We start from the raw sequence: 16828 nt of genomic DNA on the forward strand, positions 1-16828 counted from the left end.
ATACCACGTGTTACTTAGCGGCTCGTACTTTTCTCTCCGTGTCACGTCCGAAGCTGTCAGTGTTCGATCAAATCTATCCGATGCGTTTGATTAGTGGCCCTTACTGGGGCTCCCGGTAGTAGTGCGTAGCTATTCTTCGATCGATGATCCTTTCTGTCCTGCCTTTTGTCTTGTCCTATTACTATCACTTCTTTAGGCGGAATGAGTATGAGTAGATATTCTGTAGTCAAAACCAAACAGTGATGCAGTAATGAGCAAAACAAACGCAAAACATTGTTGCTAGAGTTGTGTTTCATTTAATAAACATCTTTTGTTCCTTCCTCCCAAAACAAAAAAATCACAAACACACCGTTCTATTCGGCAAAGCATCCGGATTCCGGAAAGTGTACCTTGGTTAGAGAGCGGCGTGGAAAAAGCAAGCGCTTCGTTCTCCTCTAGGTCAGGGAAGGAACGTATGAAAAAGGTATAAATGCTAAACTGTGTATATTGTAAATGTTGAACCGATAAGGCAAAAAAAAAGGTAACTTGTGCAAATGCTAAACATTAGTAAACCGAACTTACATAAGAAGACAAAATACAGACATATCGTTTCGTAGAGAGTTAGCGCATTTCGAGCAGGTCAGGGTGCAAAGAAGATAAATACCAAAACCAGAGTTGCAAACATGCAACATGTGTCATGAATATTCTAAGCTAAGTAAGGAAACCAACGTTCTTCCATATACATACATATATTTATACTAGGAAAGAGGTGCGATCAGGGCAAAAGGCACACAACCGGACGGACTACCAAGGACAAGAGAAGACAACTCTGCTGATCGGGATACGGGAACAGGCGTAGAGAAAATACGAGCTGCAAATTTATATCTCTAAGTGACAACAATCTTGAGAGTGAGATGTATCGAGCTAGAGTACGAGAGGAGCTACCTAGAACGGTGACGTGTGCCGTGAAGCACGTTACGATCACCACTACCCCTTGGCCTTGGTCGTGATCAGGGTGGGGTGTATTTTATGTTTTCTTCGCCATTGTTGCTACACAAATGTACAAACCCAAACCGGAAGCGTGAAGCACACTGTGTGTAGTGAAGAATTTCAGTACGAATTTCATCCTACCTCAGCCGCGACTGGCCCGGACAAACCCGGTCAACCTCTTCCTGCTCGAACCGAGTCGAAGCAATACTCGATCTACCACCCGAACCCGTGGTGAGGGGTGCGAACCAGAGCGAACAAAGCACGACGGGGTGGGTCAATGTTAATTTTCGATGATAAAATTCCGTGGACCAAGCGAAAGACGGGCGCGCCCTGTGGGACGGGTTGTCGAAAATCTTCATCGCATAAGACAGGAGACAGAAAGCTTCAGCAACTGCTGCCGTGCCTGCTGATGATGGACCGTTGTCGCGAGTGCACCCGGAGGATCACCAAAGGGACCTCACGATCGACGGCGGACGATCGTTAGTGATTGGAGTAGCAGTAGCAGTGGATTGCAATGAAAGGGCCGCGCGATCGTGCGATAAAGTTCAAAGAAAGGCAGACACGAAGTCGCTCGACCGCACACTCACATACACTCACACTGAATAATCCCATCGAATATTGAATCTTAGGTTTTGATCCATTTTAAAGTCAGTTGTAGATAATAAGCAAATCAGCGCGCTCGGGCTAGTGAGGGAAAAGGTCTTCGCAAAAGCTTACGCCTTTCGTGGGAAGTAAATGATGTAAATGTTACTATTCGACATTGGCTAGGCGTAAGGAACGTGTGTTTCATTTCTACTGCGTGCTCTACGGGCGGCCCAGAAGCATGATGGGTCGTCGTGATCCGCACACAAACACATACACCATGTACCAAACCGAAAAAGTGAGCTATCTATCGATACAGGATCGTCGAAGGAGTGATAGTTTTAAGCAATCCACCACGACGCGGTGATTCGTAGCGGGGGAATTATCTTGAACCTGGTACCCTTACGGGCTATGCTTGTGACAAAGAAACAAACAAAACAATGCAACTGCAAAGACCAATAACTGTTGGCTTTTTATATTCACTTCGCTTTGAACATCCCCCTGCTGTAGTCGAGGACAAAAAAAAACCCGTAAGGAAGCAGCAGCAAAACGAACGACAAACAATTGGAAGAAAATATCAGACAAATCTTACACACGAGCGATCACTCTTTTCACACTAACGATTGGGAAAATAGAAAACAACACATCTTGCGGGTCAGAGCTCCAGGCTGCGTGGTATAAACGCTTCAGTGTCTGTCGGTGTCGGAAAATGTTCCCTTTTCCTCAATATTAGTACGTCTCATGAAAAGAAGGATTTAATAATAGAAAAAGACAACATGACGCTTTCATATATAAATATATATGACTATATATATATACATACTAGTATTTATATTTTTAGGATTTATACCTAAATCAATGAATTTTATTACACTACAGAAAGGTAACGCTCTCCCCCACATACTCAATATGTGTCTCAAATCTTCCGCGTCTCCGAAAAGGGATTCAAAAGCATACAAAAACCACGAAAAAGAGAGAGAGAGAGAGTGCGAGAGTTACGAATGTAAAATGTATTCTTACAAGCAATCAACCGTGGGTCGATTCAACATCAAACAAGGTACTCGACTCGACTTGACGGTATACTCACGCGTATCGCATCAGATACAGCTAAAAAGGGGGGGGAGACTTAAGTAAATACGCTTTGGTGCTCGTGAAAATTACCAAAAGCAATATCATTCCCGAATATTTTGCTAAATCCAAGGCATCCGCGGACGCTAGATCTCGATCATCTGTAGCGGCAGTTCTTTTGGAGCAATAAAGTGGTGGACGGGTGCGGCTACACCCCACAGTCCCACAAGGGGCGCCCTTACGCAGTGTGCCGAAGGGTGGGCGAAAATTGAAACTGAACGAACGAATACACCTAATGCTGGGAGCCGCACAGAGAAACTACCACTAAACAGACAATACTATTTTTATTTGAGAAAAACAAACCGGAAAAACCCATGTAAAAAGTTAAATTTAACGATAAAAGAAAACTCTTAAAACTGAAACAACTGTCTGGAAAAGGGGCTCCCAAAGACGAGCAAGCGAACGATATTCAGCAAGAGGCGAAAAGACACACGAAATTGAAAAACTGTAACTCGATAAGTCCGCACCCCTGCACGCTGGTGCCGAGACGCACGAAGTATGGCACGCGTTTTAATAAAAGACGAAGACGAGCAGAAAGACAAACTAAAGACGGGCAGCATCGTTGCTGGAAGAAGATTGAAGTGCTCACACACGCAAACACACAAACAAGCAACTTAAGTAAATAAGTGAGCTATAAACGAAGGAAGTTAAAGAAAACAGAAACCAAGAGAAAACGGAAAAGCAATAACGTTAATTATATGATTACGATATGATAACTATTATTATTACACTCATTATTATTATCATGATTATTATCAGCAAACTAGTGTCGACGATGTGATCACTGTTCCAACCGTCTAGCCCCCGCTAGCTACCACTCTTTCGTCACTATCCGCATTACGGGACAGTGGCGACAATACGAGAGCGGCTGACAAACTGAGAAACAAAACTGAACAAAAACCATTCAACACCTGAGCCTGGTTTAAAATTCCACAACATCGCGAAGACGTTGAGTAGTGGACGAACAAAGATGGCACATACGGTGCGAGAATGGTAAAGTGATTGAAATAAAATGAAAGGAAACGTGAAAATCTTCAAACAAAAACGATCCAACCCGGGGCAAACCCTGACCATGGCGTGTTGAACCTTCTCCCACCCGAACCATGATCCCGGGAGGTTGTCGGTTTGCGGCGGTAGTTCGTTACTCCTGCGAAGCTGCATGGGATGCATTCCGGAAAAGCCATGTGACCCGAATCGTGGCCCCCGATTTGGCTCTGCCCTGCTCCCAAGTGGCTCTGCTAGAGACTGGCGGTAGACAACAGGTAATGGAACGAACAGGAACGGTACGCTAGGCAGTGCTTTTAATAGTGATTGTACTTGTGACGTACCGATGGTAGACTAAGTAGTGCGACTAGTAGACGACTCAGCTCCCCACTTGTACATACGACACAAACAATAGTGCTAGTAGCGAGTAGTAGCGTGTAAAAACCCATGCACAACACTCAACACTCCATACGGGACGCGACGCAACGCAGACTTGAGGCTTGCGGCTCGCTAGCTGTGTCCCCATAGCATTGGATGCGTGTAGAGTACGCGGCAGCTTTTGTATACGTAACCGAAAACCGTACGGTGTAGTTTATGATTGTTGTGTGTGCTGTTGTTAAGGTTGTTGTTGAGGTTCGACATGTAGCCTTGGGGTTGTGGTTAGCGCGTAGTTTGAGACACTCTTAAACACGAACACGGAACGAAACGGAACGGGATTTACTGTCGTCCTTCGGCCGAGCCGATGGCGGAGGCTCAGACTGAGATATTGCCGACTTGTGCTGCAAAACAACTTGAACGATCCCGACCACTGGGCGAGGGCGAGGAAATCACGAGGTTTTCCCACGGTGCTCTGTTGGCTGGTCCAACATTGTGGTCACGTTTGCGTATCCTTGTCCAGAAAACCAGATCCGATACAATTGTAAATCATCGTGCGAAGGATAGTTGCGGTTTAATAAAAAAAAAATGCCCAATTGTGACGTTGCTGCGAGTAGACGGTTTGACTAAATTCTAGTTTGACACAGCGGTTGGGCGCGGTCCAATCTCCAGACAGGGATTGGACCGAATGGACTGACCAGAGAACCAGAAACCGACCACCGCATGGTTAAACAACATCCCATTCACTACCCATTCGCTAATCGTAGTAGCCTAGTAACCGATACATAATCGTTGCGAGAAGAATAAAGAAACATGTGTTCTGGCGAAGGCACCCCTGGAAGGAACTAAAACGCCATTGCGCACATTTCACGTATTGACAAAGTAAACAATTTATGTCTGTTGCAGTAATGAAAACGCAAAAAAAAGGTAAAATGATCGTAGATCGTAGACAAATAGAGTAGGCAATCGCCGTTACTACTGTAGACCGTACACAAACACATACACACCAACACGCTCGTATGAAACGTATATACACCTTGGGCATACTATATATATCATGATCTTACGAAAAGTGGTAGACTTTTCTTCTATTTCTTACCAGCATAACTCGTGTATTGATTAGTTACGATTACTTTAACTACTTCGTCACCGTATTCTATCTTATATTACCTTACAAAGCTAATGTGTAAAAAAATTAAAAGCTCACTCAATGTTTGACCGTACTTTGCAAACACCTAATAGGTTGATGTACATTAGACAGTAACTTAGCAGTGCCCCCGGTGTACGCACCTCGGGCAGTGATGTATCGTTTGGCTTCGCAACTTATTTTCCAGCGTAGTAGTGTGGTAATTTTCGCGTGTTAAACAGTTTGCTCAATTTGATAATCTATCACGTAAAATGTTGCAACCCGGCAGGGGGGGCGGCGGGGTTTCGTTGTCGAAACAGCAGTAAATCCGTTGTTTCGATTGCTCTCGTCGGTAGTTCCTTAACGTTTCGTATCACTATATAGTACTGTACTTCCGTTTCCGTTACGCAAATACGTTTCGAATCGTTCGTCGCACCGTTCGTCAATCATTCGATAACACATCTCACCCAAGGAAGGAGTGGCTAAGGAGTCGTTATCGTTTGTCACTCATTCGTTTAGCAAACATCAATGTACATTCAATGTAGGATTCCTTTCTATTGCGTTGAGTCATTTGTTTCTTCCCCCACCATTGAACACGTGTTTCACAAAACACATTCACCACACACCACAGTTCCCTGATTTCGTTCCCTGAACATCACGAGCATCATAGGCCGTGGGCCATGTGCTTAAATAGCAATATAGAGCATCAGTAGTCAGCTCGTCTGTAGCCACGTTACGTTGCGTAGAACAATTGTGTGCGGAACACTTGAACAGTGCGCCTAGCGTCGCCGAATGTATTGAACGAAGCAAAACTGCGGAAACAAAATGGCGCTGCGATGCAAATAACTAATACAATAAATCATCTGGACCTGTAGACAAAACTGTAAACACTAGCGTGTATCGGAGTATCTGTTTGATTCCATTGGTAACGTAATTTTTTAGAGTTTTCGCATACACGAAGCACCGAATCACCGTGGTCCGTAGCTTAAGACCCTTGGTCGTTCCTATTTTCTGTGTGTCCTTTTCGGTTCCTATTCAGTCGACCTTCCGTTTCATTGCTGAACATAGTAACATAGTTTTGTCATTCTTGTAATCGCACTGTGTACGATCGTTGGTGGGAGGTTAAGGCACAACAGAGCCACTGGCGCATGTCAAAGATGAGCAAGTTACGCTTGAAGTGTAGATTGTTTGTTTTTCATTTCGTGTTTCGTTCCGATCGTAAGACTCTATCAGAAAATGTAAACGATTTATCACTAGAACCATAGTCGGTACCACCTAGATGAAACGCATATCACTTTGCAATAACCCCGTGATGTTCGGGCAGACCCCTTTTCTATCGTATGATTTCATGCTCGGGCAAACATCGGAAACTCATGTGACAATATTTAATGGCAGTGTCGTCCAGTCGAAACTTTTCTGTACCTTCTCCGGTGAGCACCCGTTTTGTCCCGTTTCTATTGTTTTCTACAACTTTCTCTTCAACCGCGCGGTGTCACGTTTGTATCAATCAAGCTTTATAGATTGTGGTAGATAGTTGTGGGTGAGAACGAAACAAGTAGATACCGTTTGGATGTATGCCAATAAATGATAGTATCCATTACTAATCTCAAAAGCAACACTCTTTGTAGTAACAAAAATACGCAGATAATCCATTCAATTGAAAGAACAATAAAAAAAACTATACTTATATAAACTTTATAAGCAAATATTTCTCGTAACCCTCTGCCCGCAAACGACTGGCCAGAGGATCGTAGCTACGATCGTACGTGAGCGTCTGTGCATGATTATAAGCATTAACTATTATGAAGTAAAGTAGTACATCATAAAAATAAATAGCAACAACAACAAAAAAAACACTGTAAAACACATAACGGAGCCCATTATGTAGTGGTAGAGCAATACGAGTGTGATTGTAACTAATCGATTAGTAGACTTATCAAACGCAAGCAACAATAAATGCATCAAATGTACTTTAATCGGATCTTATTCGTACCGTAGAGACTCATAAAAAAACATACAAACACAACAAAACGCTGAAACACACCCTTTTGTAGAATGCGAATGCGCAATGGTCTGTAACACGTAGCCTCTCTCTCTAGTAGACCGTAGTGGTAGTAGTACTACTTTCAGATAGCAATTTGGTACGCGTAGAAACCCAGTAGTTGTTAATTAGTGTTAGAAAATGTTTAAAGTACCCTGAAATGGCCGGCCCTAAAATGGACGCGAAAAAGTACCCTAAAATGGATGCAAAACAAAGCAACTGTGTATTACCTACCGGGGCACGCAAAGTGGGCCGGTAACTAGGGCAACCGGAGGCCGCTTAATGTATCAATCTCAACGTACAATCCACGTATACATAGTTCGGGTACGAAAGCTTCTAGCTTCAGGCCGCCACAGGGCCGCCGGCTCGTATATCGCGTGAAATTCAGATACTTGTTTACTGTGTAGCCTCCTGTCCTCGTACGCTGTCCAAACACTATGGTATGAACACTGGTCACTGTTTTATGTTGTAGCGTAGCATTAGATTGGTTCATTATTTTACTTTCCTTACTTTACATATTTTTAGATTGTAACAGAGACGCGCGTTAAGTACACGTCCTTTGCTAATACGTAGGTTATCGTTACAGCTTATTACGTTATCTAAAAGCCGGCTTTAGGTGACCCGTTGGTTCTGATCTCGGCTTGCAACTAATACAACATCCGATTCTCTGTTTTCGCCTCTCATACGTACTGTTGTTGCTCATCGTTGTTTTCTCACTTTCAGTAGAGCCTCTTTTGTTTTTTCTTTCTTTCTCCCAGTAGTCCTGTAAAGCAAGCATTTCTACCCTATTAACGGCTTTAATGCATTTGTAAACCGTTGCCAACCATTGTAGCAAACAAACAAAAAACGAGAGAGCAAACGAACAACAAAACCATTGTAGTGATGCTTCCGGCTCGACCGGTCGGCAGAACAAAATGAATTTGAAATAAAGTATTATTAGTGTAAGAACCTGCTGTATGACGCCATCAATCTCATTCGCACTCCGACTGTCTTGCTGCTGTTACCACCTTCTTCTGGGTAGTGTTTGTGTCTATGGGGGACCTCTTACGGGGTGCCTTATGTAGTGTTGATTTCTGTTTCTAGCATTTCATAACTTTGCGTGTTTTGCGTGTAGCCTCGTTTGTTTCGGGTGTCAATTTCGAATTAGATTGAATTGTTTGAACCCCCCCCCGTTTCAGTTGGTTCAATGTAATACTAGTCGCACCGTAATATTTATGCTGTACCGAGTACCCAGAGTGTGTCTTCCTGTTCGACCTATTACATTCGTCTACCGGTTCGCGTATTGCCAATGATGATTTCAGTATCTGTTCGATTCGTTGACCATTCGGCCGTTCTCGGCGTTACATGGAGTGCCTAGCATATGATGGGTTGATAGGTAATGTATGCTTCAGGAGGGGTGCATTGGTAAGCTGAACGATCTTATGATCGTTGCCTAACTATTGCCTATCGCATGAAGGGGGTAATAATTAAATTTACAGTTGAATGATTATGAGTTTCTTTTTTTCCTTTGATTCCAACTTTAATTTCAGACACTACCCGATAACTAGCATCGCCAAGCATCCTCCAGGGGGGAAACAATACTAACACACTTTTTGTTTTACTCAGTTTTATCTCATGCACAGAAAATCACCCCAAATAACGCTGTTTCCTTTTCGTTGCTCCCCAAACGCGCCCCAGTATCGCACACGGTACAGGATCTGGTGTTCATCTGGAACATGACCGATCCGCTGGTGGTGAACCCGGAGATCGAGCTCCCGCAGTTGGACATTAGCAACAACTACACGACGGACTGTACGATCGAGTACTCAACTGGCAATTTTACCTGCCTGGCGGTGGTGTTCAATCTGAGGCGCCGGTTGGGCTACCATCTCTTCCACACCTACATCCCGTCGGCCCTGATCGTCGTCATGTCCTGGATATCTTTCTGGATCAAACCGGAGGCCATTCCAGCCCGCGTTACACTGGGCGTTACCTCGCTGCTCACACTAGGTAAGTGCCCCGCACTGAATCGGTCACCCCGTACCACTGACCGTGACCCGCTTCCGACTGTCCGTTCTAGCCACGCAAAACACGCAATCGCAACAGTCGTTGCCACCGGTTTCGTACGTGAAAGCAATCGACGTTTGGATGTCATCCTGCTCCGTGTTTGTGTTTCTCTCGCTGATGGAGTTCGCGGTCGTGAACAACTACATGGGTCCGGTGGCCACGAAAGTGATGAAGGGCTACTCGGACGAGGACCTGTCGGACGCGATCGAGTTCAACAAGAACGGCTACAACAAGGATCACCGCTCGTCGGAGGTGCCCAAGTACGACACGTTCTGCAACGGGCGCGAAACCGCGCTCTGCATCGACAAATTTTCGCGCTTTTTCTTCCCCTTTTCGTTCTTCATCCTGAACGTTACCTACTGGACCACCTTCCTGTAGGTGGCCACCATTCTGGGTTTCGGGAAAAAAAACTCACACTAAACATACAGCAATAAAATAGCGTAACCGTAGCGTACATAGACATTAGGTGCGGTATTTAACTGTAAGCGTTGCGTATATAAGAATAAACCGTTTTTCCTCACATGGTATAACCGAACCGACAGAGGTCCGGATTGTCCGTTTGGGTCAAGAGTGGAAAGAAACCGTTGCGCGTAACTACTTACCGCAGGATTTTTCTTCATACTGGTGTAGTTAAATCCACGTGGATCGGAGTAGGGATCGCGCGTCGATGCCGAGCGCTGCTGGAGTAGCTGAAACAACATCCAGTTATCGTTAAAGCGTGGCCAATCGCGGGAAACGTGAAGTATGGCATGTGGTTACCTTCCTGTTGTTCACGTCCAGCAGCCGGCGGACGAACGGCGAAGAGACCACTCGGAACGACATTCTGCAATTGATGCTAAGAGAAGTGCAAACAGATTTATTAGACATTTTACCCTGTTTTTGATGGTGCTTTTGTGGTGCGCAAGAAACCTAGTTCAGTGGCATGTCACCGGCCAAATAATGGAATGCAGAACTACGTCTTTTCTCCTCTTTTGAAGTCGTTAATCAATATCTAGGCACACTGATCAATTCAGGATCGATTTAAATCAGACGATTCGTAAAATCAAAAAGTCTAAATGTAAATTACTGTACTTCCAATAATGTCTAAAATTATCAAACTCAACTGATTGTTTGCCCTCAACTCTGGGTGCCTTTCGCATGCGTCCAGCTAACAGCTGGCGATGTCCCGTGGGTGTGACGCAAACGGGCTTCGCTTTGGGCCACTTGTTGCATTTCTTCGAGTGAAACAATTCGGCAAACACGAAACAAACGGACCCAGCCCAACCCAGCTTTTCGCATTATCCATTGCGTAACACGCAACGATGGACTCGAATCATGTGGTAAGCTCCTGTGGCGCCGTAGTGCCATATGCCCTACTCGACCGTTTATTCAAACGACCCACATGCACGCTGACACTTTCCACTGGCGTTGTGGATGATTTTCCCAAATAAATTCCAACCCAAACCGCGTGGTTCTGGTGGCTAGTTCACTTACCTGTTCAGTAGGTGTCCGACGAAAGCGGGCTCTTTTTTGCACGTACGATACGACCGACGACCTGCACAGGGGAGATAATAAATTATATTTGGCGACGTTCGCGAAACTGAACCGCGAGCGAGTGCGATACGCTATCAAATGCTGCCAAACCCGTGGGGACCGTTTTCGCGGCCGCGGAGATTATCAGTTCCGCAAAGCGGGGAGAAAAAAAAAGGAATCCGCCATAGAATGCACACACAGTGGTCTACGTGCATAGGCAGAGGGTTCCGAACGCCGCAACGCAGACGAAGAAATTTGGTCGAGCGGAGATGCATGGAGAAGCGGTTCACCGGGTGCTCCGGAACGGCCGACCGGACCGGTGTGTTTACCTGCGCTTAGCTGTGTTTACAACCTTTTCGTTTTGGGGGGGGGGCCACAGTTTTTTTTGCCAAAACGGACACCAGATGGGTTGGTTCAAATGCACTACGCCTCACGGCACGGAGGCTACGAAGGCGCACGCAACTGCTGCGAGTGAATTTGGTTCGACAACTGACTGTGACTCCGGTGGGTCTGGCAAGAATTTCGATTCGGCCGGGAGACCGCTTGGGTCTTTACGGTGGCAGTTTGACCTTTCCCCGTCCTTTGGTGCGACTAAGGGCTCGTGCGCGGAAGCGGAAATAGTATGGGGCGGGCCGGCATTGGGGAAAAAAACCCGGGGCTCCAATCAGCTGTTTCGTCGAGCCCAGCGGATTTGGTGCCGGTCGCCGAAGGACGACTGAAGGTCGCCCGATTCATTGATGGAAAAGCGAAAAGGCTATCGGATGGCTCCGCAAAAGGCGAACACGACACTAAAGCGGACGTTTTTTGAAAAGTTACCAAAAATTGGATAAAAAATATTTCGCGATGTTGATTGAATGGCAATACGCACAAAAAGAAAATCTAAATCTATTTGAATAATGTGGCACAGGTACCAAATACTCCTTTGCATCAATATTTTCGATCGGAAGTATTCGAAATTATTGCAGAAAAATTACTTTTGAATGAGGAATTACGTTTGGATGGATGAATATTCTAAATGCGCCTAGATGTAGGCTCTGCTAGATTCTCCAAGCTCAACGGAGTTTACTTATCAAGCATTTCTAAGTGCTTTTGCCAACTTCGGCTACAATGAACTTGCCTTACTTTCAAATGCACTTCAGTATTTTACTTTCTAGACACTTTGATTCTAATAATTAAAATTATTCTACTCAACTTCGGGGCACTTAGGCAGGCGCAAGCAATCCGCTTGTCTAAGTGTGTATTGCAACTAAAAAGCCCTAATAATTTATAACCTCCGCTTAAAATTGATAGAACAAAATTAGTTTCAAAGTTTTAATCATTCATTAACATTAATTAACAGTATTTGAAAGTTCATCGTGAGTTCATCATAAGATAACATGCGACCCATTGGAAGTAGCATCCATGAACACACGAGAAAAGTTTTTCCAATTTAATTTATACGTATTATTGTTTTGCGCGTCACAATCCGATAAAAATGAAATGAAACGACAACATTGACCGACTGTGCTCAGATTAGACGTTCTCTTGTTGTCTCTCTGAATGTCTCGAAATAATCATGCTCGGTCAAATAACCGGGAGCTAAAATAAATTCGGCTCTGTGTTTACGGGACGTACGATGAAAACAAAACCTGTCATACTTCTGGTCGGTCGAAAAGCAATGAACATTAGTTTGTGATTTTCTAGCATCTTTATTCTCGTAATTTATGCGTCCTGGCGACACACTTTGCGTAGCTATAGAATGGTGCACGATTGCACAGAATGGTACTGACCACAAAAAGGGCATGGCGGTCCACGATCGTTTCTATTTGTCTCGTTTTCGCTTTTTCGCGAGGTCCCAGGATTTTCGCTTTGTCTCGAGGCGTTACGGTTATGATCCTGCGGCGTTTCATGCACGTATGATCGCGGAGAACTATAGGGAGCCGGCTCCTCGATGTTTTCATCGCTTGATTCGTCTTCATCGGAACGGTATGATTCATCAGAAGCTTCCTCTCGACACGAATAATCATTCATAAACCGTTTGTAATGACTGGCGGCGTATTCGTGGAGATAGTCCGGTGACCCAATCCACTCTGCAGTTGTGCGAGGAAAATCCCACTCCAGAAACACATCACTTTGGATCACCAGATCCATCCGTTTCAATAGCCTTTCCAGGTTCCGTTCCATGTTCCACTTTCCATTCGTTCTATTATACTCGCGGTTAAAGTCAATGCTCGCGAGAAGTTCCAAATTTTCCGACTGAAACCGATCGATCTCACCGCCGATGCCGTGCCATACGTTCGCCTCCCTTTCCACCACCTGGGTGTGGCCGATTATGTCGATCAAAGTGGTGTACAGGTAAGGGTTGGTGCTCCGCAATCGTTCACTGGCAGGACCAACTCGGATGACGTGTGCCGCATGGAAGTCTGGACCGTGACCACTGCGCTGATCTTGGCCTTCACTTCTACCACCGGTCACAAGTTCCAGCCGTGGTATCCCCGTTAGCTCCGAGATCGCCTGCAGAATCGCTCCGAACCTCAGGTAGCGCCTAAGCCGATCCTCTATGTGTGCCTTCGGATCTTTTCTGCGACGGTTGTACTCGTCCACGGTGCCATGAAACGCCTCCTCGTAAGTGGACGAGCTGGGATCTTCGAATCGGTTCGTTTTTACCCTCTTCTTTTTCGGTTTTTCCTCCCGACGTGTCTTCTTTCTCCGATCGTCGTCTTCCATCGCTGCACTTGTGGTTCCGGCCTGTGTGAAGCGAACGAAAGCACAGTTTTTATACTGATTAGTAATCTAACGCGAGCTGGAAACCTCTCACCACCCGATCGGAACGATGACACGCTACACACTGCGCGAAGGCAGAGTGGCCAGTTCGTTGCGGGCGATTTCTTCGGTTAGAGGGAGAGTCGCTCTTTTCGATTGCCGATCCCGCTCGCAATTCTTTGTGAGAAGCTCAAAGTTGTACAATGGCAGAATGATATTTAACAAAAAATGTACGAAAAATAAATCTTAGAACCTTTCTTAACCGCAAGGTTTTCGATCGCTGCTTACGCTTAACGAGGGGTTTTTGCTAAACTTGCACTGAAAGGAATACCAATTTTAGCAACACTTCTGAATGTGGTAGCATCTCACGATCGCTCAGCAGTGGCGAAAACACACCGTGTGAGCGCTATTCTCTTGCCAAGCCGGGAATGGTGGGTAAAACCGAGAGTAAGTAAACAAAAATAAGCGAAGTATGAGTCAACTGGCCGCGCATCGTTCGCGGTGCGCAACCAACGAACTCAGCGCGGCCAAACACAGCCGGAAGCGCAGCACATTCTTGTTGATTGGAGCGCCGGGTGAAAGATGTTTACACTCGACGTTTCCCGCAGTATTTATCATTTTAATATAATTGATACATTGAATTCACTGCTGTAATTTTCGATGCATATATTTGCTAGGGAGACTAGCAGAAGGTGAAGAATGTTTCCTACGCAGCGAAACGTAACGTTAACATACATCCCATAAAAACGAACAATTGTACAAGGCAAACATTTCATTACTACTACTCTCTTCGCTTTATCTAATCAATGCTTTATGTCGAGTGAAACGAGATTGCAACCATGACGTAATCAACGGGCAGCAACGCTTCAAGACACCATGGCGCTTAGTGGGAACTGGGAATGATATCACCGCAGATATGGTCATGGGCGCCAGTGTGCTTGGTTAACGTAACTTTACTTTTAACATTTTTCCAAGCTTCAGTGATTTGGTTGTAACAAGCGTAACGATAACTGAGTATTATTTAGTAGAATAAACATGAGCAAATTAAAAAATAGGCGAGAAAATTCGAAAACCGATAATTGCGAAATTTAGCTAAGGGCGCAGGTAGGTAGCACCGGTGACTTTCATGCAATGTTGTACACAAAATTTGGTTTCCAAATCTTGTTCACAAAATTGCGTACAATGTTGCATGCGATATTGCACACAGCAAGTCTGTATGCAAGATTTGCTTACCAAAACTAGTACATAATGTTGCGTTCAATGTTCTTAGTTGCGAATCTTGCATGGAAAAAATTCTGTAATAATATTGCATGTTACGTTCAAACAATTTTTTTGCAGTATTTCAGTATTATTGCTTGCCAAATATTTCGGGGCAACGTACAGTGTTGCGTGCAACATTGCATGCAATTAACTGGTGCTACCTACCAGTCGCCTCTGTTCCCCTAGTTGTATTGCGGCTCCAGGCAACCGAATTGTTTCGGGTCGTTTGGCCGAGACAGAGAACGTTTGACGAAGCGAGCCAGCGAGAGAGAGAGGGAGAGAAGAAGAGAGAGAGATAGAGAAAGTGAGAGAGAGAGAGACTGGTACTTTGCTTCACATCCTAACCCAGGCGCAGTTTTCGGAGTTGGAGCCAATGCATTGCAACGAAATTGTGTTCGATGGAGGCGCCAAGTTGTTTATGAAATTAAGACCTACACCTACAAGATAACATTTGCCTAAAGTATCGTTTTGCCCAAAGCACACCAACATGCTTACACGAGGGACATAGCTGGTCGTTGAACTCGATAAAGAGTCTGTGAACTCGTTTTTATTCGTTCGTTTCTCGTTGATTACTACCCCTTTTCTTAGTCATTAGTTTTGCGCACGGTTTTTGGCCTCACTTAAAGTTTCATAATAAGTTTTGGACGCATACGCATGAAGCTCCTCTGGAGATCCCATCCATTCCTCGACAGTCTTTGCGTAGTCCATGCCAACGAATGGAATATTTCCAAAGCGACTTATCAACACATTCATCCGGGCTACTAATTCCTTCAATGCACCTTTACTCTCCTCATTTTGTCTGACTTTGAAGTTGATCTTTGCCAAAAGCTCCAAATTCTCGGACTGAAAACGATCGATCTTGCCTCCGACTCCGGACCATTGGTTCGCTTCCATCGGAACCACTTGCGTGTGGCCGATGTAGTTGATTAATTTTGTGTATAGTTCAGGATGTTCCGTTTTCAATTTCACGCTGACGGCCCCAACACGGATGACGTGCGCCGCATGATATTTGGATCCGTGGTCGCTACTTTGATCCTGATAGAGACTTTTGCCGCCCTTCACCAGATCAACTCGTTCAATTCCCGTTAACTCGGAGATCGCCTGCAGCATGGCTCCGAACTTGAAGTATCGTTTAAGGCGACGCCCTATGTGTTTCTGCACGTCGTGTATTCGATGATCGTAGCCATGCTGATCAACGTGCAACAATTCATTGAAGGTAGACGAACTAGGATCGGCCACACGTTCCGTGGTTTCTCGCCTACCAGACATGTTTTAACGCTTTGGAATGTTTCCTTACAAGTTTAGCACTGCAACGTTTAGCGCAAACGTTCTGTCGAACTAGAAAATTTCGAAATCAACAATCAAAACCGATAAAAATACGGCCCAGTCCGTTCCTAAAAAAAAAAAAATCAAAACCGATCACTGACCAACTTTGGGGCTTTCTTTCTCGAGCACCTTCGAGCATCTAACATGTTGTCTTCATCCAAATGTTGCACAAACCCGAGGGTCTCTCGGCCCCCTGCGGAACCTATCTTGGTTAGGGCTTTTGATAAGGATTATTGCAATTTTTTATCACTGTCGATGACATGGTGATAAAAAGGTCTTTCAGGTGACTAAATTTCTTGGAATTTCGAAAAGGCTACTTAGAATTACCTTCCTTTATCGACAATCCGCTCCTGTGTTTCCATGCAGCGCTTTCGGAAAGTCCACCCATTCTCCGACAGCCTTCGGGCCTTCCGTGCCGATCGTTCGAACATTACTGAACTTTCTTAAAATACTGAACAACTGATCGGAGAGTCAAGGTAGGCTGCTTCAAAGTGGCCACTCATCACCATGTTGTATCCCCGCAAGCCACCATATTCATGAAGTTGTTCTGGCGAGCCAATCCATTCTTCGGCAGTCTTCGGGAAATCCGTGCCAATCGTTGGGATCTCTCCAAAACTGCCAATCAACTGATCCATTCGCCTCAACAAATCTGTCATCACTTTTTTGTTCACGTCATCATACAGGGCGTTGAAGGTAATCCTTGCCAGGTGCTCCAAATGGTTCGACTGGAAACGGTC

General features: G+C 45.0%; 3 protein-coding genes across 4 annotated transcripts in view; 1 reads left to right on the forward strand and 2 right to left on the reverse strand.

The window, feature by feature from the left end:
• Positions 1-4936: 4936 nt before the first annotated feature.
• Positions 4937-9700, forward strand: LOC131211938 (glycine receptor subunit alpha-2-like). The gene is made up of 2 exons (XM_058205627.1): positions 4937-9194; positions 9265-9700. The coding sequence occupies exons 1-2, from the start codon at positions 8921-8923 to the stop codon at positions 9627-9629; spliced, it is 639 nt and encodes a 212-aa protein (XP_058061610.1). The 5' UTR covers positions 4937-8920; the 3' UTR covers positions 9630-9700.
• Positions 9701-12440: 2740 nt separating this feature from the next.
• LOC131209225 (uncharacterized) lies at positions 12441-13620 on the reverse strand. 2 transcript variants are annotated; one of them, XM_058202236.1, is made up of 2 exons: positions 13561-13620; positions 12441-13490 (listed from the first exon to the last, which is right to left on the reverse strand). In XM_058202236.1, exon 2 carries the CDS (start codon positions 13467-13469, stop codon positions 12495-12497), a length of 975 nt encoding a protein of 324 aa, XP_058058219.1. In that variant the 5' UTR covers positions 13470-13490; positions 13561-13620; the 3' UTR covers positions 12441-12494. The 2 variants fall into 2 exon arrangements, with proteins under 2 accessions (XP_058058219.1, XP_058058220.1); XM_058202237.1 differs by having other exon boundaries at positions 13554-13566.
• Positions 13621-16066: 2446 nt separating this feature from the next.
• LOC131212520 (uncharacterized) overlaps positions 16067-16828 on the reverse strand; it is a 1489-nt gene continuing 727 nt past the window's right edge. Inside the window, exon 3 of the mRNA XM_058206415.1 lies at positions 16067-16072. Coding sequence (XP_058062398.1) covers positions 16067-16072 — 6 coding nt within the window. The remainder of the gene's footprint in view (positions 16073-16828) is intronic.

The sequence above is a fragment of the Anopheles bellator genome, chromosome 2 (genome assembly GCF_943735745.2).
Source record: "Anopheles bellator chromosome 2, idAnoBellAS_SP24_06.2, whole genome shotgun sequence".
Taxonomy (NCBI): Eukaryota; Metazoa; Arthropoda; class Insecta; order Diptera; family Culicidae; genus Anopheles; species Anopheles bellator.

Excerpts from the sequence above, each read along its gene's own strand:
- LOC131211938 (XM_058205627.1), top strand. The coding sequence starts at position 8,921 with ATGACCGATCCGCTGGTGGTGAACCCGGAGATCGAGCTCCCGCAGTTG. Across the intron at positions 9,195-9,264 it reads TACCTCGCTGCTCACACTAG|CCACGCAAAACACGCAATCG; the intron begins GTAAGTGCCCCG and ends TGTCCGTTCTAG.
- LOC131209225 (XM_058202236.1), bottom strand. The coding sequence starts at position 13,469 with ATGGAAGACGACGATCGGAGAAAGAAGACACGTCGGGAGGAAAAACCG.